Below are 19134 nucleotides of genomic sequence, written 5' to 3'. Positions count from 1 at the left end.
ACCTGTCATGAAAATTGCAAAAGAGACAAATCTTTCTTTGGGGACAATGAAGACAATCATTCATGAACATCTGCATTTTTGGGAAGTTAGTGCACCAAGTACCAAGAAAGCTTTCTGCTTTTGACCAGCACAGAATATTTGAGTTGAAATATGCACTGAGTTGTGCATATTTCAACTCAAATATGCACTGAGTTGAAGGAGTATTTTGACAAGGAAGGCCAGAATTTTCTGGATTGCATCATTACATGTAACAAAACCTGGACACATTACTTCACTCCAGAATCAAAATGAGCATCAAAGCAGTGGAATCATGTGGACTCAAACCACCCAAAAAATTTTTGAACACTTCATTTGTAGGCAAATTGATGGCAAATGTTTCCTTGGACAAACATGGCATTATTCATGTGGATTTTTTACCCTGTGGTGTCACTTTTACCAATGAATACTTTTGTCATACTCTGAGTGATGTGCAGAATCATCTATGGAAAAAAAATAGCCTGGTTTGGTAAAAGCGAGTTGAACACAGCTCAACTCGCTTTTACGTTGGTTTTACGACCTGCTCAGGCGTAAAATATCATGGTCACGTGATTAAAAGCTTTTACGGTGAGGGGTTTTACGGCCCTTTTACGGCTAGTGGAGTTGTGGCCTTACAGTGGGAGGACCAGCAGAGTCTATTACTTTTGTGGGAGACAATAAACAAAGCTTTACTACACTGAAGTTAAAAAGTGATACAATCCTGTGAAATTTAACAAATCTGATATCAATAAGTGAAAGTTCAAATGATTTATAGTGAGTTGAAATTTGATAAGTTTAGTTTTTTGCATTTATAAATCAAATTACAGAAAATATAAATAAAAATCTCATTTTTTAAAACCCACAAGTATTTTATACTGTTAGATAGTAAAGAAAATGTAGAAATCAAAGATATAATTGTAGTCAAGCATATATATCTGTAAAAATATAAAAATTGCATTAATTTGCATTATGTATCCCACATATACTATGCTCCAAGTGAGCTCTTAAAACTATGTGCCTAAAGGGGAGTTAAGTAAGCAGGACTGTAAATAGGCAGTCAGGCTGCCATCTTGTATTAAATTTTAATAATTAGTCTAAATTAATTAATTAATTTCTAATCTGGAAGAATAGGTTGATCTGGAAAGCACTCAAACCCACAAGTAATTTGGACTGTCTTTAACCCAAATTATTTCATATATTTATAGTTAATTAGCCAAGTTCCTAGCCCAGTAATCAATCTAGTCATATCATTTGATTATCACTATAATTCAAGCTTGGTTTTGTATATATTCATGTATGTAGTCTGTCTGATTTTGTGTAAATGATTAAAATAACTAAAAATTTTTAAATTATTGCTTAAAAACTTTAAATTTTATAATACTTTTATAGAAAATTTTTAACATTATTTCATTAAGCATTTTGTTGTTATGCTAATCATTTATTTTGTTTGGTCATTTTGTGAATTTATTTTTCAGTCTTTGAAGATTAACAATTTTAAAATTTTAATATAAAATATATAAAATAATTGCAGTAAAAGTTAGTTAATCTGACACCAATGGAACCAGAGTGGTATTGGAATATCAAAACTGCCAGATTACCAGATATTTTTGTATTTTTATAAAAATTTGATAAGTTATGTTGTTTGAGCACACTGTTTAATCAGTTTGACAATGATAAAATACATAACTATACCATGATAAGATTGATTGAAAAATCTGCTGGAGTCTTTAATATTACATATGTCCATTCTGATAAGCAGAATACTCACATGCTAGGTTTCTACAGGTCCACTTTGGATTATTGGTTACTTTTCAGAGGATCCCAGATTAATAAACTTTAACTGTATTACAAAATAAAATATTTATATTAAACTTTTACATTTTATCTTAATGAATTTTTTATTATAATAATAATATAATAAATTTTTAGGTTAGTCGATCATCTCTATTAACAGACTGCACAAATATAAAACCAGATTCTGCAGAAAAACCACCTGAAGCAGAAGTTCCACCAGTAACTAAAGGTATTGATTTAAAAAAAAAATGATTTTGATAATAGTTTATTAATTTTAAAATGATAAAATATAAAATAAATTGTTTTAAATGAAATATTGAATATCAAACTAATAATTTTAATTAACATAATTTAAAACAAAAAATAAATTTATTACTAAATAAATACTTGTTTTAAAATTTTACTTTCTTATATCTGACTTATGAGAAAATTATAAATCAGCTATATAACTGAAATCAGCATACTACAGATTTATTTATTATAATTAAATATTTTCTTCTGTTTTAATAATTTATTTTTAAAAGATGAATTTATTTGGTCAGGAAAATTACAGTAATTTGAGATATATTTCTATTTTTAAAACTTTCTTTTTACTTTGTCAAAACTAAAAGACATTTTTTATTTACATGAAACATTATATAACTTTTTAAAATCAAAACATACATTGAAATGAAATTTTAAAATATTTGCTTTTTGACCAGATTTAGCAATAATACACTTATTTGTTTCATCTAATCAGGATTGCTGAGTTTGTATATGATTCTTATAATGCATACAAATGAAATTCAAACAACTTATAAGGAAGCCAAAATTAAGGACTTTATTAGGAACATTTTAGCCTATTTTACAGCTTTAGCTAACTACACTAAACAGTAGGCCAAAAATGTTCCCAATAAATTTTTATTTTAGGCTTCTTTAACAAGAAATGTTTATTACTTTTTTAACTCTGCCAAATTTTCATTCTGTTCTTATAATAAATCTTGAATGATACACATTATCACAAATATAATTTATCTAAAAATAAAACTGTTTTCTTGGGCTTTAAAAACCTGAAATGCTAATTTTAATGATTTACATAAGTTATTTCTATATGTATTTCTGCAGGTTAGCATCACTTGTTTGAAAATGCAAGAATTCCAATATTAAAAGTTCTTAAAGTTCAAGAAAGCAATTTTATTTTCAATGAAGTACAATATCTCAGTATGAATATGAGAAAAATAGGTTTGTGTAATGATTATATATATTTTCTCTCTTGTCATACTATACTACAGGAGAGAGAATAGATATAATTGTTACACAAATCTATTTTTTTTAGATATTTATCATTGAATGATTGAATATTAACAAATATTTTTATATATTTGAGTGAAATGTTAAAAATAAAATGAGAGATATATTTTAGAGAAATTGGGTTTAATAAATCCAATTACCATATCAAATAAAATTTTTTTCTATTTTAATAGGGAAACCCTATTATAGGGATGTTACAGATTTGTTTCTCCTATGTAGTTACATAGTTACATTAAATTTTTCAAATTTTAAAATTAAATACATGGTTATCATTGGCCAACTTTAAATGCCATAACTAAAAAACAAATAGTTCAATGTCACCAGAGAACATTTTAACCAATTTGCATCATTGCAGAGACATAGCCTCCATAAAAAAATTGTCTCTGTAGATGAAGATTGTATGTTGCTGGTGATTGTGAAGATGGATATCTGAAGACATTTTATATCTTCTATATTTTTGTATTTTATTAAAAAAAAATTATTAATACTATTATATTTTGCATATAACACTTCTACTTCTTCATTATTTTCAGTAGATAATTATATATACTTTCATTATAAAGCTTTTATTTTTATTTTCAGATATTCATATAATTGCTTTTTTGACAAAAATTTCTCCAAAAAATTAAATTACTAATTATTCTTAAACCTCATAACTTTTACAATTACATAGAATATGACATTTTGACAACTTGTCTTTCCTATAATTACAACTTTCCAACAGTAGTATAATTTTATCATTTATAAAAATGTATGAAGTTTCAGTTACATGAAAGATTTTTCAGTTAGAAAAAGTGAATTAGAATTAATATATATATATTGATTCTATTGGATAATTTGTTTATACAAATAGTAATATTTTGATTTTTGTAACATTTTTTTCATCCTGTTGTAGTAACTCTAATTGAATTCTCAATCAATAGAGTTACTTCAAATTGTCTGTCTTAATTACTTGATTTGAACAACAATGAAAATGCTCCATACCTGCTCAACAACAAATGAAGACTAGAATAGTTAAAGAAATGAACACTTTTCTTGTTATGAAAACTAATCATCTCATAAACTTCTGTAAAACTTGGTACTATCTATGAATATATATAATAAAGTCAGGATGTTATAGGTCTACTGCATGTAGTGATGTTCTATTCTACATGTTAGCCTGATGATTATTTTGTATCGTTGAAAGTACTTGCATTGTAAAAAAGATTTAACACCATCTAACAGTGTATACATCTAGTATTATATTTAATTTAGCATATTTAATTTTGAAATACTATTTGTCTATAAAATCAGCTCTTTTTAAGGAAACAAACTCTTTTTTTACTAGCAAAATGTTGTCAGGCCTTCTACAGGACCCAACTTCAGCACCAAAACATTAGAATTGAACATAAGATGCACTTGCTGTTTAGAATCAAAAATAAGATTCACATAATGTTTTGGAGCTGAAGCTGGGCCCTGTAGAAAACCTCAAAAACCCCTTAATAGTAAAAAATAAGTTTGTTTCCTTAAAAAAAAACTGGATTGATATCAACTAATTCTAATTAATAATCTCATTTACTATTTTTCAAATTAAACTATTCTCATTAGATATTATCTTATTAATAAAATAGAAATAGGCAATTATTTTTAATATAATTATGGGTAGAATGTATGCGAAAATCTCATGCTGTAAGGGGCCGTCCATAAATTACGTAAGGTATTTTGGGGTGGGTGGGGGTCAAGGATTTCTTACAATTTCTTACTCAGGGGTAGGGGAGTAATAGACCTCGTCTTACGTAATATTCTTATTTTTATTTTTTGATCTCGTTGAGTGGTGGAGTTTTGAATTTGGCTTCAATTTGGCGGTTTCTATTAAGAACGCTCGTTGTACCAATGCCATCTTGTGTGACATGATAGAATAATAATGCTAGCAGATTCATGCTCTACACATTTTTTATCATGGGAGAAAGGCAGTCTGGTGGTTTCTCTCTATTGTTTTGTTTTGTATGACATTTCTGTTTACACATGTAGTAGCTAGTCGATCTGTCAAAGTTTTTTGCATGTTTTTGTGAAAATTAATATAAAAATGAATATTATGATGTTGATTAATGATGATAATAATGAAAAGATTGTTAATAATTAAAAAATAAAGTTCTTAAAATAAATTGTTCATTCGAATTTATTAAATTTTTATATTTTTAAATTTGTTCACATAAAGTCTTTATAAATAATAGTACATATTCATTAACTAATTAATAATTATATATTTTGGACCAAAGATTTTTAGGGTTTCATAAAAAAAACTTTTTTGTTAAAATCTTTTTTTAAAATCATGTCTAAATATTATGTAAGATAGGGAAGGGGAGGGGGATCAAAGAAAATATTACGGTTTCTTACACAGGGGTGGGTGGGGGTCTAGAATGACCAAAATCACCCTTATGTAATTTATGGACGGCATGACTAGTAATATCCTGTTCTAATTGAAAAAGTTTATAAATAAATTCAAGATGTTTTTTTTTTCACTTTAATTAATTTGATTTAATATTCATATAGTATCTGCATAAAACATGTAATTAAAATTATATAATGTTATTTTTATTTTTAACTCTTGTATTTTAAGAGATACAAAAAGCCTTTTAAGATTATATTCATAACTTTCTCTAGGGGAAAAAAATGACAAAAAAATTATTACAAAAGATAAATAAGTAGCAAGCAAGACTCCCAGATGCTTAAATTCATTATTTTCAATTTATTTCCTGATATGTAGAAGATCTTTTCATTATTGGATAACTTTTTTCTTTTCTAATTATGATTAGTTTTAATTTTATATGTTTTATTTTTAAGTTATTTTGGCTTCATAAATAAACTTTTGTGAAATTTTTCTTTGTAAGGCAAATTTATTCAATGTAGTTGCTACTACAACATTAGCATATTGAACTGAGCATATTACTTCAAAAATTAAATTAATTCTATCTTCTCTTTTAAAACAAGTGTCAAGTTCAAGATGATGTATATTGAAGTAAAACAAATAAGTTATCTAATTCTACTGAAATTAGTAATAGGATTTAACAAGATCCTATTTTATTTTATCATCATCTATATATACCAAAAAGTTTATTAATAATGTTTATAAAATAATAATTTGTAATGCTTAATTACAGTTCTTTTTTCTCTTAAAAATTTTATTAGAGACATTATCAAATGCTTTCTCTAAGACTAGAAATAAAACATGGTTTTTTCTCTCAGTTTGAATTGAATCAATGAAGTTCAAAGAAATAATGCTTGTTTAGTATAGCCCTTTCTTAATAACAATAGTAGGTAGGGCTTAGATGACTTAGAAGGATCTCCTTTTTTTATATCATAAAAAATTATTTGCTTTTAACTCAAAGGTATTGAAGATTAATAGAATTTTTTAAATGCTTTTGATATATTTAAGAATATAATTTGGGATTTATTTCAAAAATCCTATGGAATTTGATCCATTTCAGGAACAGTTTTCTATATTTCATTTTACTGATAATTTCTTTCATATCTTGAGCATTAAAACAATCCTGCATCAGTGAGTCTCTTATGGATTTATTAACAGTCAGTTCTAATTCTGTGTAACAAGAGAAGGGAATTTTCTCAGAACTAGAGAAAACTTGGACCCGTAGTGGTTCCTACCCATATAAATTAATGTCATTTTTCTTTCCCAACTGAAGATATGTGTGCAAGAACAGCACAAGTCAACTTTTTACAATTTCCATTTACATACTCTATTTTATCCTGATTTTGCATAGATTAAGTTCTAATAAAGAAAAAAGTGAAAATAAATGTAGAACTCGTTCATAAAGCTCATAGGAGAAAACACTGCTACTCAGATTTTCATACAAAAAATGTGTAAGTCATGTGACTATAATGACAATCCACAATGGTTGCTTTCAGTTAGAAAGTCGTGGAAAAGGAATGTTGAAAAGCATGAAAAGCAAGAATGTAAGTTGGTGGTAATTATTCATTTTGTAATTTTACAAAAATAGAAATAAAGAACCAGTGTCAAACCCTAATGTAATATCAATATTGCTTCAGATCAATAGTTATGGAAGGGTAACTGTTATTTTATTAATTCATTTTTACATATTTACATAAATTACAAGACAAAGTATAACATCTGGAAGATATTTAAGCATTTTTAAGCCTAAAATTATCTTTGCTTTTTATGTTTTTGTGTTATGCTATAAGATTCCTACATATCATAGGTTTTCTTATGGTAGATTTTCTATCATAAGTCATCTTATGCAAGTGAGATTGCTAAAGGACTATAAGATGTACCAAAATTCAGGTGCAAAGGTGGATCAAAATTATCAGAGGAAGAAAAAGTAGAAATACATAGCAATTTCCTGTATTTACCAAGCATGCAAAATGTTTATCTGAGAGATTGCATGTCATCTGTGAGTTCCCACCAGTGATGGCTCAGAAATGATATACCAAATACAAATGATAGATTGAAATAATGAGTAAGATATTAAGACATCATTGTGTTAAATAAAGCTTCTTTTTGTTTTTAGTTTTTTTTAACATTAATTTATTTGGACTCATGCATTTAATGTTAATGTTTTGCAAAAAATGTACAAGTCAAAAACAATAAAAAAATCAAAATACATCAAAATCTGACAATGGAAATTATTAGCACACAAAGATATTAATATCAGACTACAACTTTATTTTGCAACATAGAAAATTTTTATATATCTAGTACTGTGATTTCATGATTCATTCATATTATTTATGTTCATTTTTGACATAAGTTTATAAAATGGACTTGCATATTTCTTGCACACAGGTCTTCAACTGTTACAGAATATATGGGAGAAAGTATAGGTGATGGTCAAATAGGAGCTAAAAGTATAAAAATAACTTAATACAGAATTGTGTGTGGGGGGAGGTCATATGTTTTGCATTATACTTCAGGACTGATGAACCAAAAATTTTGAAACTTGGCAGGACTATTTCTATACATACTATTAAATTTACATACTTACAGAGGGAGGTGGAGGGTGGTCATGTTGTATTGCAAGTGGTATCAGACTTAAAGAAGGTTTTACTCATTATTAGCATTTATAATTTCTTTACAAATTCATTCCTACAGGCAAAAATAAGCGTTTTTATAAAAACTAGTAATATAAAAATTATTTTTAATAAAATTTTACAACAGATGGTGCCACAGAACTTTTTAAGTTATGAACCTTGGAAAAATCATGCAAGAGTTCTTGCTAGCTTTTACTAACAGAAAATAAAATTTATAAGACTGCTTTTTTATTAATAAAGAAACATATGTATTTCATTTATTCAAAAAGAAAAAAAAAAGAAAAATGATCCTCTCTATTCTTGAACCTCATACAAGCTCTCAACAGCCCTGCTGATTAAAATGTTTGATATGCAATTTGGCATTCTTTCTATTTTATTTTGATTCTATTATTATTAACTACTTTCCAAAAAATGTTGAATCTTTTTGAGTTAGCAATTTATCATTTTATCTATGCTCTGTCTTTTATGTTTTGCACTTATCAAACTTTTATATGCTCCTTTTATAAGTATTGACATTTATTAATTTCAATAATAATAGTAATAAACATAGTCATAGAAAACAAATATTTTGTCTTGACTTTAGTCTAGCATTGCATTATGCATTGGTATATATGCTGTGTAAATCAGGGGGTGGGGAACTTTTTTAGCCATTATCCCAAAATATATTTGTGTAACCCCCTCATTGATATTACCCCCCCATTTTGAAAAGGAGAAAATCGATACAAATTTAAATTAAACGCTATTTATTGAATCATTTTACACTGGAAATGAAAAAGTTTCATGGAAATAATAAATAAAAGACAAACCAAATAAAATTATCATTTTGGAACACAATAATTTCATTGAAAACTTTTACTTTTTAGGTTTTGGAGAAATTTCTTATTACCCCCAATAATTTCATTTTTACCCCATTTGGGGTAATTTACCCTGGTTCCCCGACAGCTGGTGTAGATTATATTCCAGCAACACCCATAATAATCATATTAATAACATCATTATTATATTTTCTAAATTTATTATCTAAATTACATTTCTTTTTCAGTTTGCTCTATCACATGCTTCATCAAACCATTGTTGTTTAAATGTTATTATCTGTTTTATTATATTACATCATTTTGATTTAAAAAAATCCCTTCAGGAACATGTAAAACTCTTCATATACATTTGAGTATGAATAGTTATCTGAAATGTATCTTCTTGGTTCATATTTTGTAGTGCTAATTTTAAAGATCTGTAATTATAATTTATAGAATCCTTTTCATTTACTGCTTATTATTTGACTTTTTGATAAGATTTCTATCCTTAGAAAAATAGAAAACTAATTAGAATCATTATCATCTAGAACTGTTTAGTACAAAGACCTGCAATGGGTCTGATATATTGATTTAAATAGAACTGATCTGAATAATAATAATAATAATAATTTATTATTGGTTGACCAGATTTAGAAACTTTATCACCACAGATATAATTATTTAACATAAAATTATACTCTTCCAAAATTATCATTAATTCTGTACCTTATCTATTCAGAAATATATTCTTATCTTAGCATGTCTTACTAATATATTTGTTTACTAATATCATAGTAAATTGTGGGAGTGTGTTTTCTCATCCTTGCATTAAAATTGCTATCCAAACCAATAAGAACTCAGCTAGTTCTTATTAGTTTGTGTGTGGTGATTTTAATGCAAGGATGCTAAACTTGCATTCTCTGATAATTGATTCTAATTCATATTATGTAATGTATATGATTGTATATAAATTAATATATTTTATCAACTATTTTAAATAATGTTATTATTCAAACTTATGTCTCCTAAAAAGAATTTTTTCCTCTACATACAGTTTCAACTTTATCAATGAATTTTTGAATAGCAAAAGATCATCTCCAAATCCACCTCTTACCAAAATAGTTTTACTTTAACTTTTAACACAAAATTATATATAAAAATAATTCTGTATTGAAAGAAATTAGAAAAAAGCAGTCACAAAAAATTGTGAAATTTCAAATTAAATTTTTTCTGATTGCTTTAATTGCAGGATATATTTGGAATGAAAGACTTATTGTTGCTATACATATTCAAATAAATCACAAAAACATCCAAATCTTAACTGATAGCTGGATGATCAAGCAATTAAAGCATAAGCCTACCACTAGGAGGATAGAATTGAATATAGGTAATTGAAAAGCCCTGGTAATATTTTGGAGGTGGTCTGTTCCTGATATGTCAGATCTTGTCCTTACCATTGGGGGCCTGGCCAAGTGGGAGGGCCTTTTTATCATACCCATTTAAGGTACCCTCAATGGGTATGATAAAAAGAAATTTTAAGATTTTTTTAAAAATTACTTTTAATACTTTATTTGCACATGTAGCAGCCTTAAGTGCAAATTCTAAACAAAATTTTTTTAAAAAAGCAAATGTATTAGATTAAAACAAATCATGTAAAAGCAGAATTGGGTGTAATTCTTTTTCTTTTCACAATAGTATAACCATCATGCAAAACCACAAATTTTTCTTTTTGTTTTAATTCATGTAATAATGGTTATTTTTCTTCTTGAGAATCATCTGTATCTGTAAGACCTATTTGTATATTTCTATATTTTGGATAATTTTTTCTTAAATTTATTGAACTAACAAATATTCCTTTTATTTATAAATATTTACACTGCTATTTCAATTATTTTAGGGTCTTCATTTTTAATTACTACGAAATTTTAATTTCTGTTTCTTTTATTTTATATAATTGTAACTTATCTTTTAGAAAGTGAATGAATTTTGATTTTGAACCATATTTGTTACATGGATATTTAAAACTTATAAAACCTATTATGATTCTTTAAATCTGTTATCTCAAATATAAACATTAATTATTTTTACAATATTAAAACAACGTCTGTCCAAAAAGGAACCACCATTTATTTCTTGCGTTCGTAGACAATTCACATTCGGCAACTGACCTTTCTTTTTAGGCTGCTTTGTTGCCGGAAGTTAAAAATGTCCGTTTAAAACACAAAAAAACGTTCAATTAAAATTACAAAAATTTCTAAAAAAGAACCGGTGACATACAGACTGTTGTAAACATCCATCCAATGCTTGGGGTTGTTGCTGCTTTTATCTACTGAGAAAAAGCACTGAAAAATGTAGATTTTCGGAAAGCTGCCCCCTGGTGACGATAGATGTAGAATTTCTTCTTTGAATTTTTCGTCGGAACGTTTCAACGTTCCGACACGTTGAACATTGAACGTTTTTTTGTGTTTTAAACGGACATTTTTAACTTCCGGCAACAAAGCAGCCTAAAAAGAAAGGTCAGTTGCCGAATGTGAATTGTCTACGAACGCAATAAATAAATGGTGGTTCCTTTTTGGACAGACGTTGTTTTAATATTGTAAAAATAATTCTCCAATCCGACGAAAAATTCATTAATTATTTTGTTACTATTATCTTTTAAGTCTATATTGTCTTTTAGGCCTTATCATATATGGGGATTGATTTTCACATTTTAGTTTTTATTTAACATTAAAATACAATACTTAACTAATTTTGCAATAAAACTCTCATTCAATTTTTCTACCTATTAATAAATATGCATTTTGGTATCATGCCCTCATCAGTTTACAGTTTTAGGCTGTTCTATTATAAATTAATGCATTTAAAATTCTGGACATATTTAAAATAAGGGCTAGAAACATGCAGTTTTATTTTCTGTGTACCATTATTAATCCCTAAAAGACGTTAATAGTAATGAAATAATTAAGTCTATATCTTTTAATATTGTAAACAAAAAGGTTAGAAGTATGCAATTTAACTCAAATATAAACCTGATTATTAGATTAAAGTCAAACAATTGCTGATTTATATTGGGCCGAATTAATGTTACTATTAATAATTAAATATTAAGTAATTTGGCTTAGAGGTAGGCATTAGGTGTCATCTTAAATATTTTAGTAATTAATTTAGAAGGTTCTGGAAGAAAAGAATCTGCCCATAGCAGGATTTGAACCCATAACTCTTGCATGCCATGTAGTTGCAGGGATTATGCTGCAGAGAACCAAAATTGCCATTTGACAATATTTTTATTAAAGTGGCAATAAAAATTAGTTCACTTATTTTGACATTCAGCATGAAATTGAATCTCAAAGCATGCTTCAAGAAAAACAGCAGAATGTCAAGCTCCTGTGCAATGGAATCCAATATATCATACACCTAGCATTGTCATGACATCATGCGGTAAGTTCAGACAGGAAAGCAGGAATTGATGTTGAGAACCAAAGGCAGTTCACACGCAGTGCTACCCAGTGTTTCTAGATTGGAAATTTTTTGGGGTGACTTTTTTCCACTTTGATCTTCGTTAAGTAGACTTAAGCATAAAAATTTTGACATGACAGAACATGTGAAATACTGTTTAAGCACTGTGATCAAATGTGTTATTTGGTATTATTCATTAAAAAATTATTCAAAAATGATTCCTATTTTTAAATGACAGATTAACATGTTACTTTTGCTTTCCAGACTCCAAACTGATAAGGCTACCAGCACCTGCATTAATTAATAAGTAAAACTGATGGTGATTAGAATTTAAAGTTGTGAAAAAAAATTTAAAACTGGCAAAATAGTTTGTGATTTTCTAAAATTTTCCAGAGTAATTCCTGTAGTTGCATTGTCAGTTATTGGGATGTTCAGAAAGTAATTTCGTTTTTTCCATAGAAAAATAAATGCAATATTCTTATAATAAATAAATATTTTATTGAATTATATATTGACCATTTTGGTCAAATACCTGTTGTCATTGTTTCTGGTAGTAGCATGATTTCACATTCATAAAAATTTTGATCGTTGTTTACAAAAAACTGATCCAAGTGATTTTTGACATTGTCATTTCAAGTAAATGTCTTACAGGTTAAAAAAATTTGTATAGACCGGAACAAGTAATAATCTGAGTGTGCCTGATCTGGCAAATATGGTTGGTGTGATAACACATCCCATCTAAGCTATAACAGTTTCTGACGAGTTACCAAACTTGTGTGAAATTTGGCATTATCATGGTAAAACACTACACTTTGTTTGTTGATCAATTCTGGCCTTTTCTGTTTGATGATATTACTCAATTTGTTTACTCGATGGCAGTACACTTTCGAATCAATTGTTAAATTGTCTGGTAAAAGCTCAAAAAAAAATTTCTTTAAAATCCAACCATAGAGAGCATCTCTCGTTAATAACATGTGGAACCCATATATCAAGCTTTGAAATGAAACCAATTCGTTTTAAGTAATAATAAACGGTTCAGTTTAACAGATTTAATCTCTTAGTGATTTCACGTGTTGTTATACGGCAGATTGCTTCAATCAGTACCTTTATTTTGTTTTCATTGGCTTCAAATGGCCATCCAGAATGTGGTGTATCTTCGATATTAAAATTGCCAGAATGCAATTTTGTAAACCAGTTTTGGCACTGTCTTTCTCTCAACACATCTTCTCCAAACATGTACCACAATTTTTTTATTGTTTGAACAGCATTTTGATTTTTTAGTTATAAAAAAGCAAAATATGCCGAAAATGATGCTTTCGATTTTCCATATTTGATGGGTCATCGAAAAAAAAACAATTGTACAGAATCAAACAAAATTTTTTACAAATAAGCCTTAAAATATCCACTGTCGAAGTATATAATGAAAATGTGGTTTAAAATAAAATTGGCTGGTAAAAATTTATCTAATTCCTCTAGTAATAAAAAAGCGAAATTACTTTCTGAACAACCCAATACATACTGCACATTATGCAGAAGTTGTGGGTTCAAGTCATGCTTTGGGTCAATTCTTCTCTTCCAGAGCCTTCTAAATCAATTATTAAAATGTTAATTTAATTATTATTATTAAATTTTTCAAGAGATGGCACACAATGCCTATGCCTAAGCTAAACTACTTAACATTTAATAATTAAAAGTAACATTAATATAACCTGATATAATCTAGCAATTGTTTGGCCTCAATTTATTATCTCATTATACTGATAATTTAAATATTTATTTTCACATTTTAAATTATCTTTCTCTAATTTAATTATTCTATCTTCTAATTTTTTAGATGAGCCTTAGTTTCTTGATGATATTTTCAAATAGCTTCTTATCACATTTAATTCTTGAGACTTGACAACTGAGAATATGTATTATTAATTTAGAGTTGTCTTATTTAGTACTTTCTGAATTATGTCTTATTTAGTACTTTCTTGAATTATATCTCCTGATGCTAATATAGCTTAAATAACTTAACTATATAATTTTTTATCTATAAAATTCTGGGAATTCTTTCATTGTACAATGATTATTTATTATTAACAAAGGTTTGTATTTTGTTTTTGTGTTGTGAGGTTATTTAGTATATTGATGAACTTGAAGATATTGTTCAATATCTTCACAATATACTGTTCTTGTTACTTTTTGACTGCCTAATTTTCTTTTGTGGAAATTGAGTAGACACCATGATTTAATTTTCACTCCTGATATTAAAATAAGTTCTAGAATTAAAATATTTTTAATAATATCATATAATCTGCATTTTTTAAAATTTCTGGATTCAGCTACATAAAAATCATACCAACACTCACAGCAATTGGAGGGTCCCAGATCTCTTAATTTAATCTGATAAATTTTAAAAATCTTTTATTAATATGAAATAGTTTTTAGTATGAACATATGTTTATATCTTGTTTCTCTAAAGTTATGAAAAAAATACTGTTACTTGAAATTTGATGTGTGTTTTGATTTTATGCTAATAAGACAGTTCTAATTTGTAAATAAATAGTTTTAAATATTTAAAATTTTTTTGCTATAAGAGAATGATGTGTAATATGATATATTGTAATTTTGATAATGATATGTTTTACAAATATAAGATGTATAAGTGATAACATTTTGAAAGCCTTTTTTCTACAATAAAATGAAATTATTTTTAAGAACTTTTTAAAATATATGTAACATTTCTACATTCAACCAAACATCTTTCAATAAATTATCTTTACAGAATTAAATAATCATTTCAACAAGAAAAATTAAAAAAAAAATGTTCTGATGTACATAGAAATACTGTAATATACATATATATGTATATCTTAGTTAATTTACAAAATATTTATAAACACTAGGCTTTCAGATTTATTGGAAGAAAATGAATTACAGTAGAGCATCATTTATCCGAAAGCCGGTTAACTGAAAGCTTTCCAGTTGGACTGTGATGTGCTGAATCAAACGTTTTTGATACTAGATTAACTTCTAAAGTATAATTTTTTTGTTTTTATATTTTTCAATATATTTATTTTGTTTGTACAAAATAAAGAAATAATTTTAACTATACAATAGCCTTGATTATTATTATAAAAATTTTTGTTACGCTTAAAATCAACAAAAATTCAACATGAAGCGACACGCAACGGAGAAAAATTTCAACATCGGATAGGTCAATATATTTTTTATACATAATCGGTTATCCGAACAACCGTCCCCAATTGATTCGGATAAACGATGCTCTACTGTATTTTGTTTTTATACAATACTGAATTGGTTTCATTTGTTTTAAATTAAGCATATAACATAAATTTAAGTTATTTAAATCTGTTATTCAGAGTTACAGATCAGCTAAAAGGAGGTAAAGTTATGTTGATTTGGTGGGACCTGGGAAAAAATCCATTATTTTGAGAAAACCATTGTTTTGAAATCTGTTAAAACAAGATTCTACTGTAATATGATGTTTCTTGTTTTTTCTTCTATATAAAATTGCATCCTTCCAAGCCTTTTTACAAAATTTTTTATAATTACTGTATATTTATATGGAATTGTATGGATTATAATGAAAAAAGAATTTGAACACTTAAAGGAAAAAAAATCTAACAATGAGTTGCTGGCAAAAACATTTAAAATTGTGTGAGACACCATCTGTTATAATATTTTATTAAATAAAAGTTTTTATTCGTTAGTTTTAAGCATAAATTTTGCTGAAGGGAACTAATCACACTGGAAACACACCAGTAATTGTCTGTGCCAACTTTATTATATAAAAACTTTTGTCATTTTATAATAACTAATAATATAATAAAGCTTAATTTTGAAGGTAGAGATGAGTTTTATAAAAAATTGTAAATGAAGATTTTAGTCATTATTAAGTCCTACCCTACTTGAGATATGACACATGACCCCACCCACTATCTTCCCATCTCCTTGACTTTGATGCTATTACATTTTGGTGGTTAAAAGTCCTTAATACACAAACCTTCTTGCAAAATTTCAGAGATTTTCAACAAAAGACACAGAACACAAGTGCACACATGCACACACAGAAGGTCTCCTAAGTCCAAAAAATGTAAAAACTGGAGGGGTCATTTTTTGAGGGTGCCATACTTTCCATATTTTATATTTAACAGCTGAAAATGTAAAAATAATATGGCATTGGTAAATAAAAATTATTATTTATTTTATATATGAGCAAAGATGTATAATTATGTATTTTATAATCTTTTGAAGGTTTTATATTATTATTGAGAGAGAGAGAGAGATCAAAAATGGCATTCTTAAATAACATAGCTTTTTAATACCTCAATTAGAGTAGCAGAAAAAGAAATGGAAAATAAATCACTAAAAAAATTATGGTTATGTGATATCTTTTATAAATAATAATGACATTATTTGATGTGAACACTGTCTTTAACCATTAAGTAAACAACAGTGTTTTATTAAAAATCTTATGTTTCAGTCTACTTAACACATCATCAGAATATTGAATATTTGGGAATAGAATGTGGATATATTAGTCCCTGAAATAAAGATCTGATAAATGAGATGCAGGACTTGTGTATGGAGGAGTCTGATGGTTCCCAGATCATTAATGGGAGGCATCTGTCAAATAAATATCATTGTTCTCCATGAATTCAGAGTGTTGGAAATGGCAGATGCAATTATTGATGTATTCAAAGTTCAAATGCGCAGATTTCTGTTTTTATTTTTTAAATGCAAAAGATGTCTATCAAAGTAAGCTTTATCATAGATTGCAGAACGCTTCAGGTCTAAATCTTTTGAGTAGAAAAGGAATATCCATATAATGCAACATATTAAAAGATGGCAGAATAGGCTTAAATGACAATTTGACTTCTGGAAAAATTGCATGAAGCTATTTGACAAAAGAGGTCATAGTTAGTGCACTGGAATGAGATATCTGCATAATGGGAGATGACTACATACATCAAAACAGGTGTAGCTTGGTTGAAAAAAAGACCACTGAGAAGTCTATGGCATTCATTATGTAGTCCCGACTTTGCCATGTCAGACTTTTATTTTTCCAGTCTCTTCAGAAACTTTTATCTGGAAAAATTCTGTGGATTAAGAGGAATTGCAAATTGCCTTTTTGGACTGTGTGTTGTGAACCTTGGACACAAAATAAACTATGGAGGAATCTTTAAATTCACAAAATTCTGCAATTAAATATCTCAATAGTTCCAGCAAACCATATGAAAAAATGAACTTTGGTAAACAATTCTAGCTGTGTTTCATTTGAATTTTTCTTTTATTAAACATTGTGGTTTTCATGTATATTTTATTTCTTAGAATACATATAATTGATTTAGATATTTAACTGGAGTTTTTCTCATAAATACCATAATTTCATGAAAGTAACTTACAAGTTATCTGTGAAGCAGATGTGATGCAAGTTTTAATTTTTTGATTTCAATTTAAACAGTTAGATGAGTTCATAAATGTATGTTTATAAAGATGCTATTGATAAATTTAATCTAAAATATGTAAAATTCATTTTGCACTGAAGACATATTCATCTACCATTGCAATTTTTCTTGAAGCTACCAAGGCATGTATGATTATACATCTGCTTTATATTTTGTTCTATCCCATTCATTTTCTGTCTAACAAAGCATAAACTGATTCATGTATTAATTAAAGTTAAAGCATGCATTAGTCCATGCTCTGCTTGGTCTTTTATTTTTAAAGTTGATAAGTTTCCAGTAATTTTCCTTTTTATAACAACTTTCAGAAAACTATTTATAAATTGATTGTTGATATCATTGTATGTTATTTCTCTCTAACATACAATAAAATAGAGTAGCAAGATCAAGTATTAAGCACACTTAATCTAAAAATAATAAAATTTTAATGTTAATTTAGCATTATGTATTATTATGAAATTTAAATTTTGGATAAAATTTTTTCCAGTTCACAAGGTTTCACAACATAGAGCTTATTGTATTTTTCAATACTTTTGTGTACTTGATGATGATAGGCAATTTGAGTACCGTGTATTTCTGCAGATAAGATGATAGTTGAATCATTAAAAAAAGGCCCCCAAAATTCGGGGTTGTCTTATAGGACAGATACAAAAAAATTAGATTGAAATTTATATAAATTAAAACCATTATAAAAAAACGGACAAACCATAATTATTTACTAGTAGAGAGTAGGGCATGTTCACAAAATAGAATAACCCATATGACATTTTTGTGAATAGCCAAGGTCATTACCCGAATGCCCGAATCAGTGCAAACGTTTGCAACAATAGCAAGGCAGAGAATAAAATTTGTTCATTCGAAAAATTACAAATAGGACATAATTCCGTACATGCTATACAGTATTATTATCCAGATGATGAACGCTGATCTAAACTAAATTCATAGGCCATTGATAGTTTGGGGGTCGTCTTATAGGACAGATATATGCTAAAAGTATAAAACTGACGAAAATTTATACCTCATCTTATCTGAAGGTCATCTTATCTGTGGAAATATACGGTATATATTAAGTTGTATATCGTATACAACTTAAATCTGCAATTTGTTGAGCAATCGTTTATTATTATTATTTAATGAATAAAATTAGAAATGAAGTAAAAACAATAAAAATTAACTGGTTCAGAAACCACTTTTATTCTTGACACTTATTCAGTTTAAGGGATTCTGTTTCAAATATTCTATTTTTTCTCTCTTTGTTCATTTTGTTT

General features: G+C 27.2%; 1 protein-coding gene across 1 annotated transcript in view; it reads left to right on the top strand.

The window, feature by feature from the left end:
• LOC136982186 (polyhomeotic-like protein 2) overlaps positions 1 to 19134 on the top strand; it is a 161480-nt gene that overhangs the window by 102878 nt on the left and 39468 nt on the right. The window contains exon 9 of the mRNA XM_067278620.1: positions 1945 to 2038. Coding sequence (XP_067134721.1) covers positions 1945 to 2038 — 94 coding nt within the window. The remainder of the gene's footprint in view (positions 1 to 1944; positions 2039 to 19134) is intronic.

This window comes from Centruroides vittatus, unplaced genomic scaffold (assembly GCF_030686945.1).
Source record: "Centruroides vittatus isolate TY-2023 unplaced genomic scaffold, ASM3068694v2 contig_1168, whole genome shotgun sequence".
NCBI classification, from domain to species: domain Eukaryota; kingdom Metazoa; phylum Arthropoda; class Arachnida; order Scorpiones; family Buthidae; genus Centruroides; species Centruroides vittatus.
This window is presented reverse-complemented; position numbering and strand designations above follow the sequence as displayed.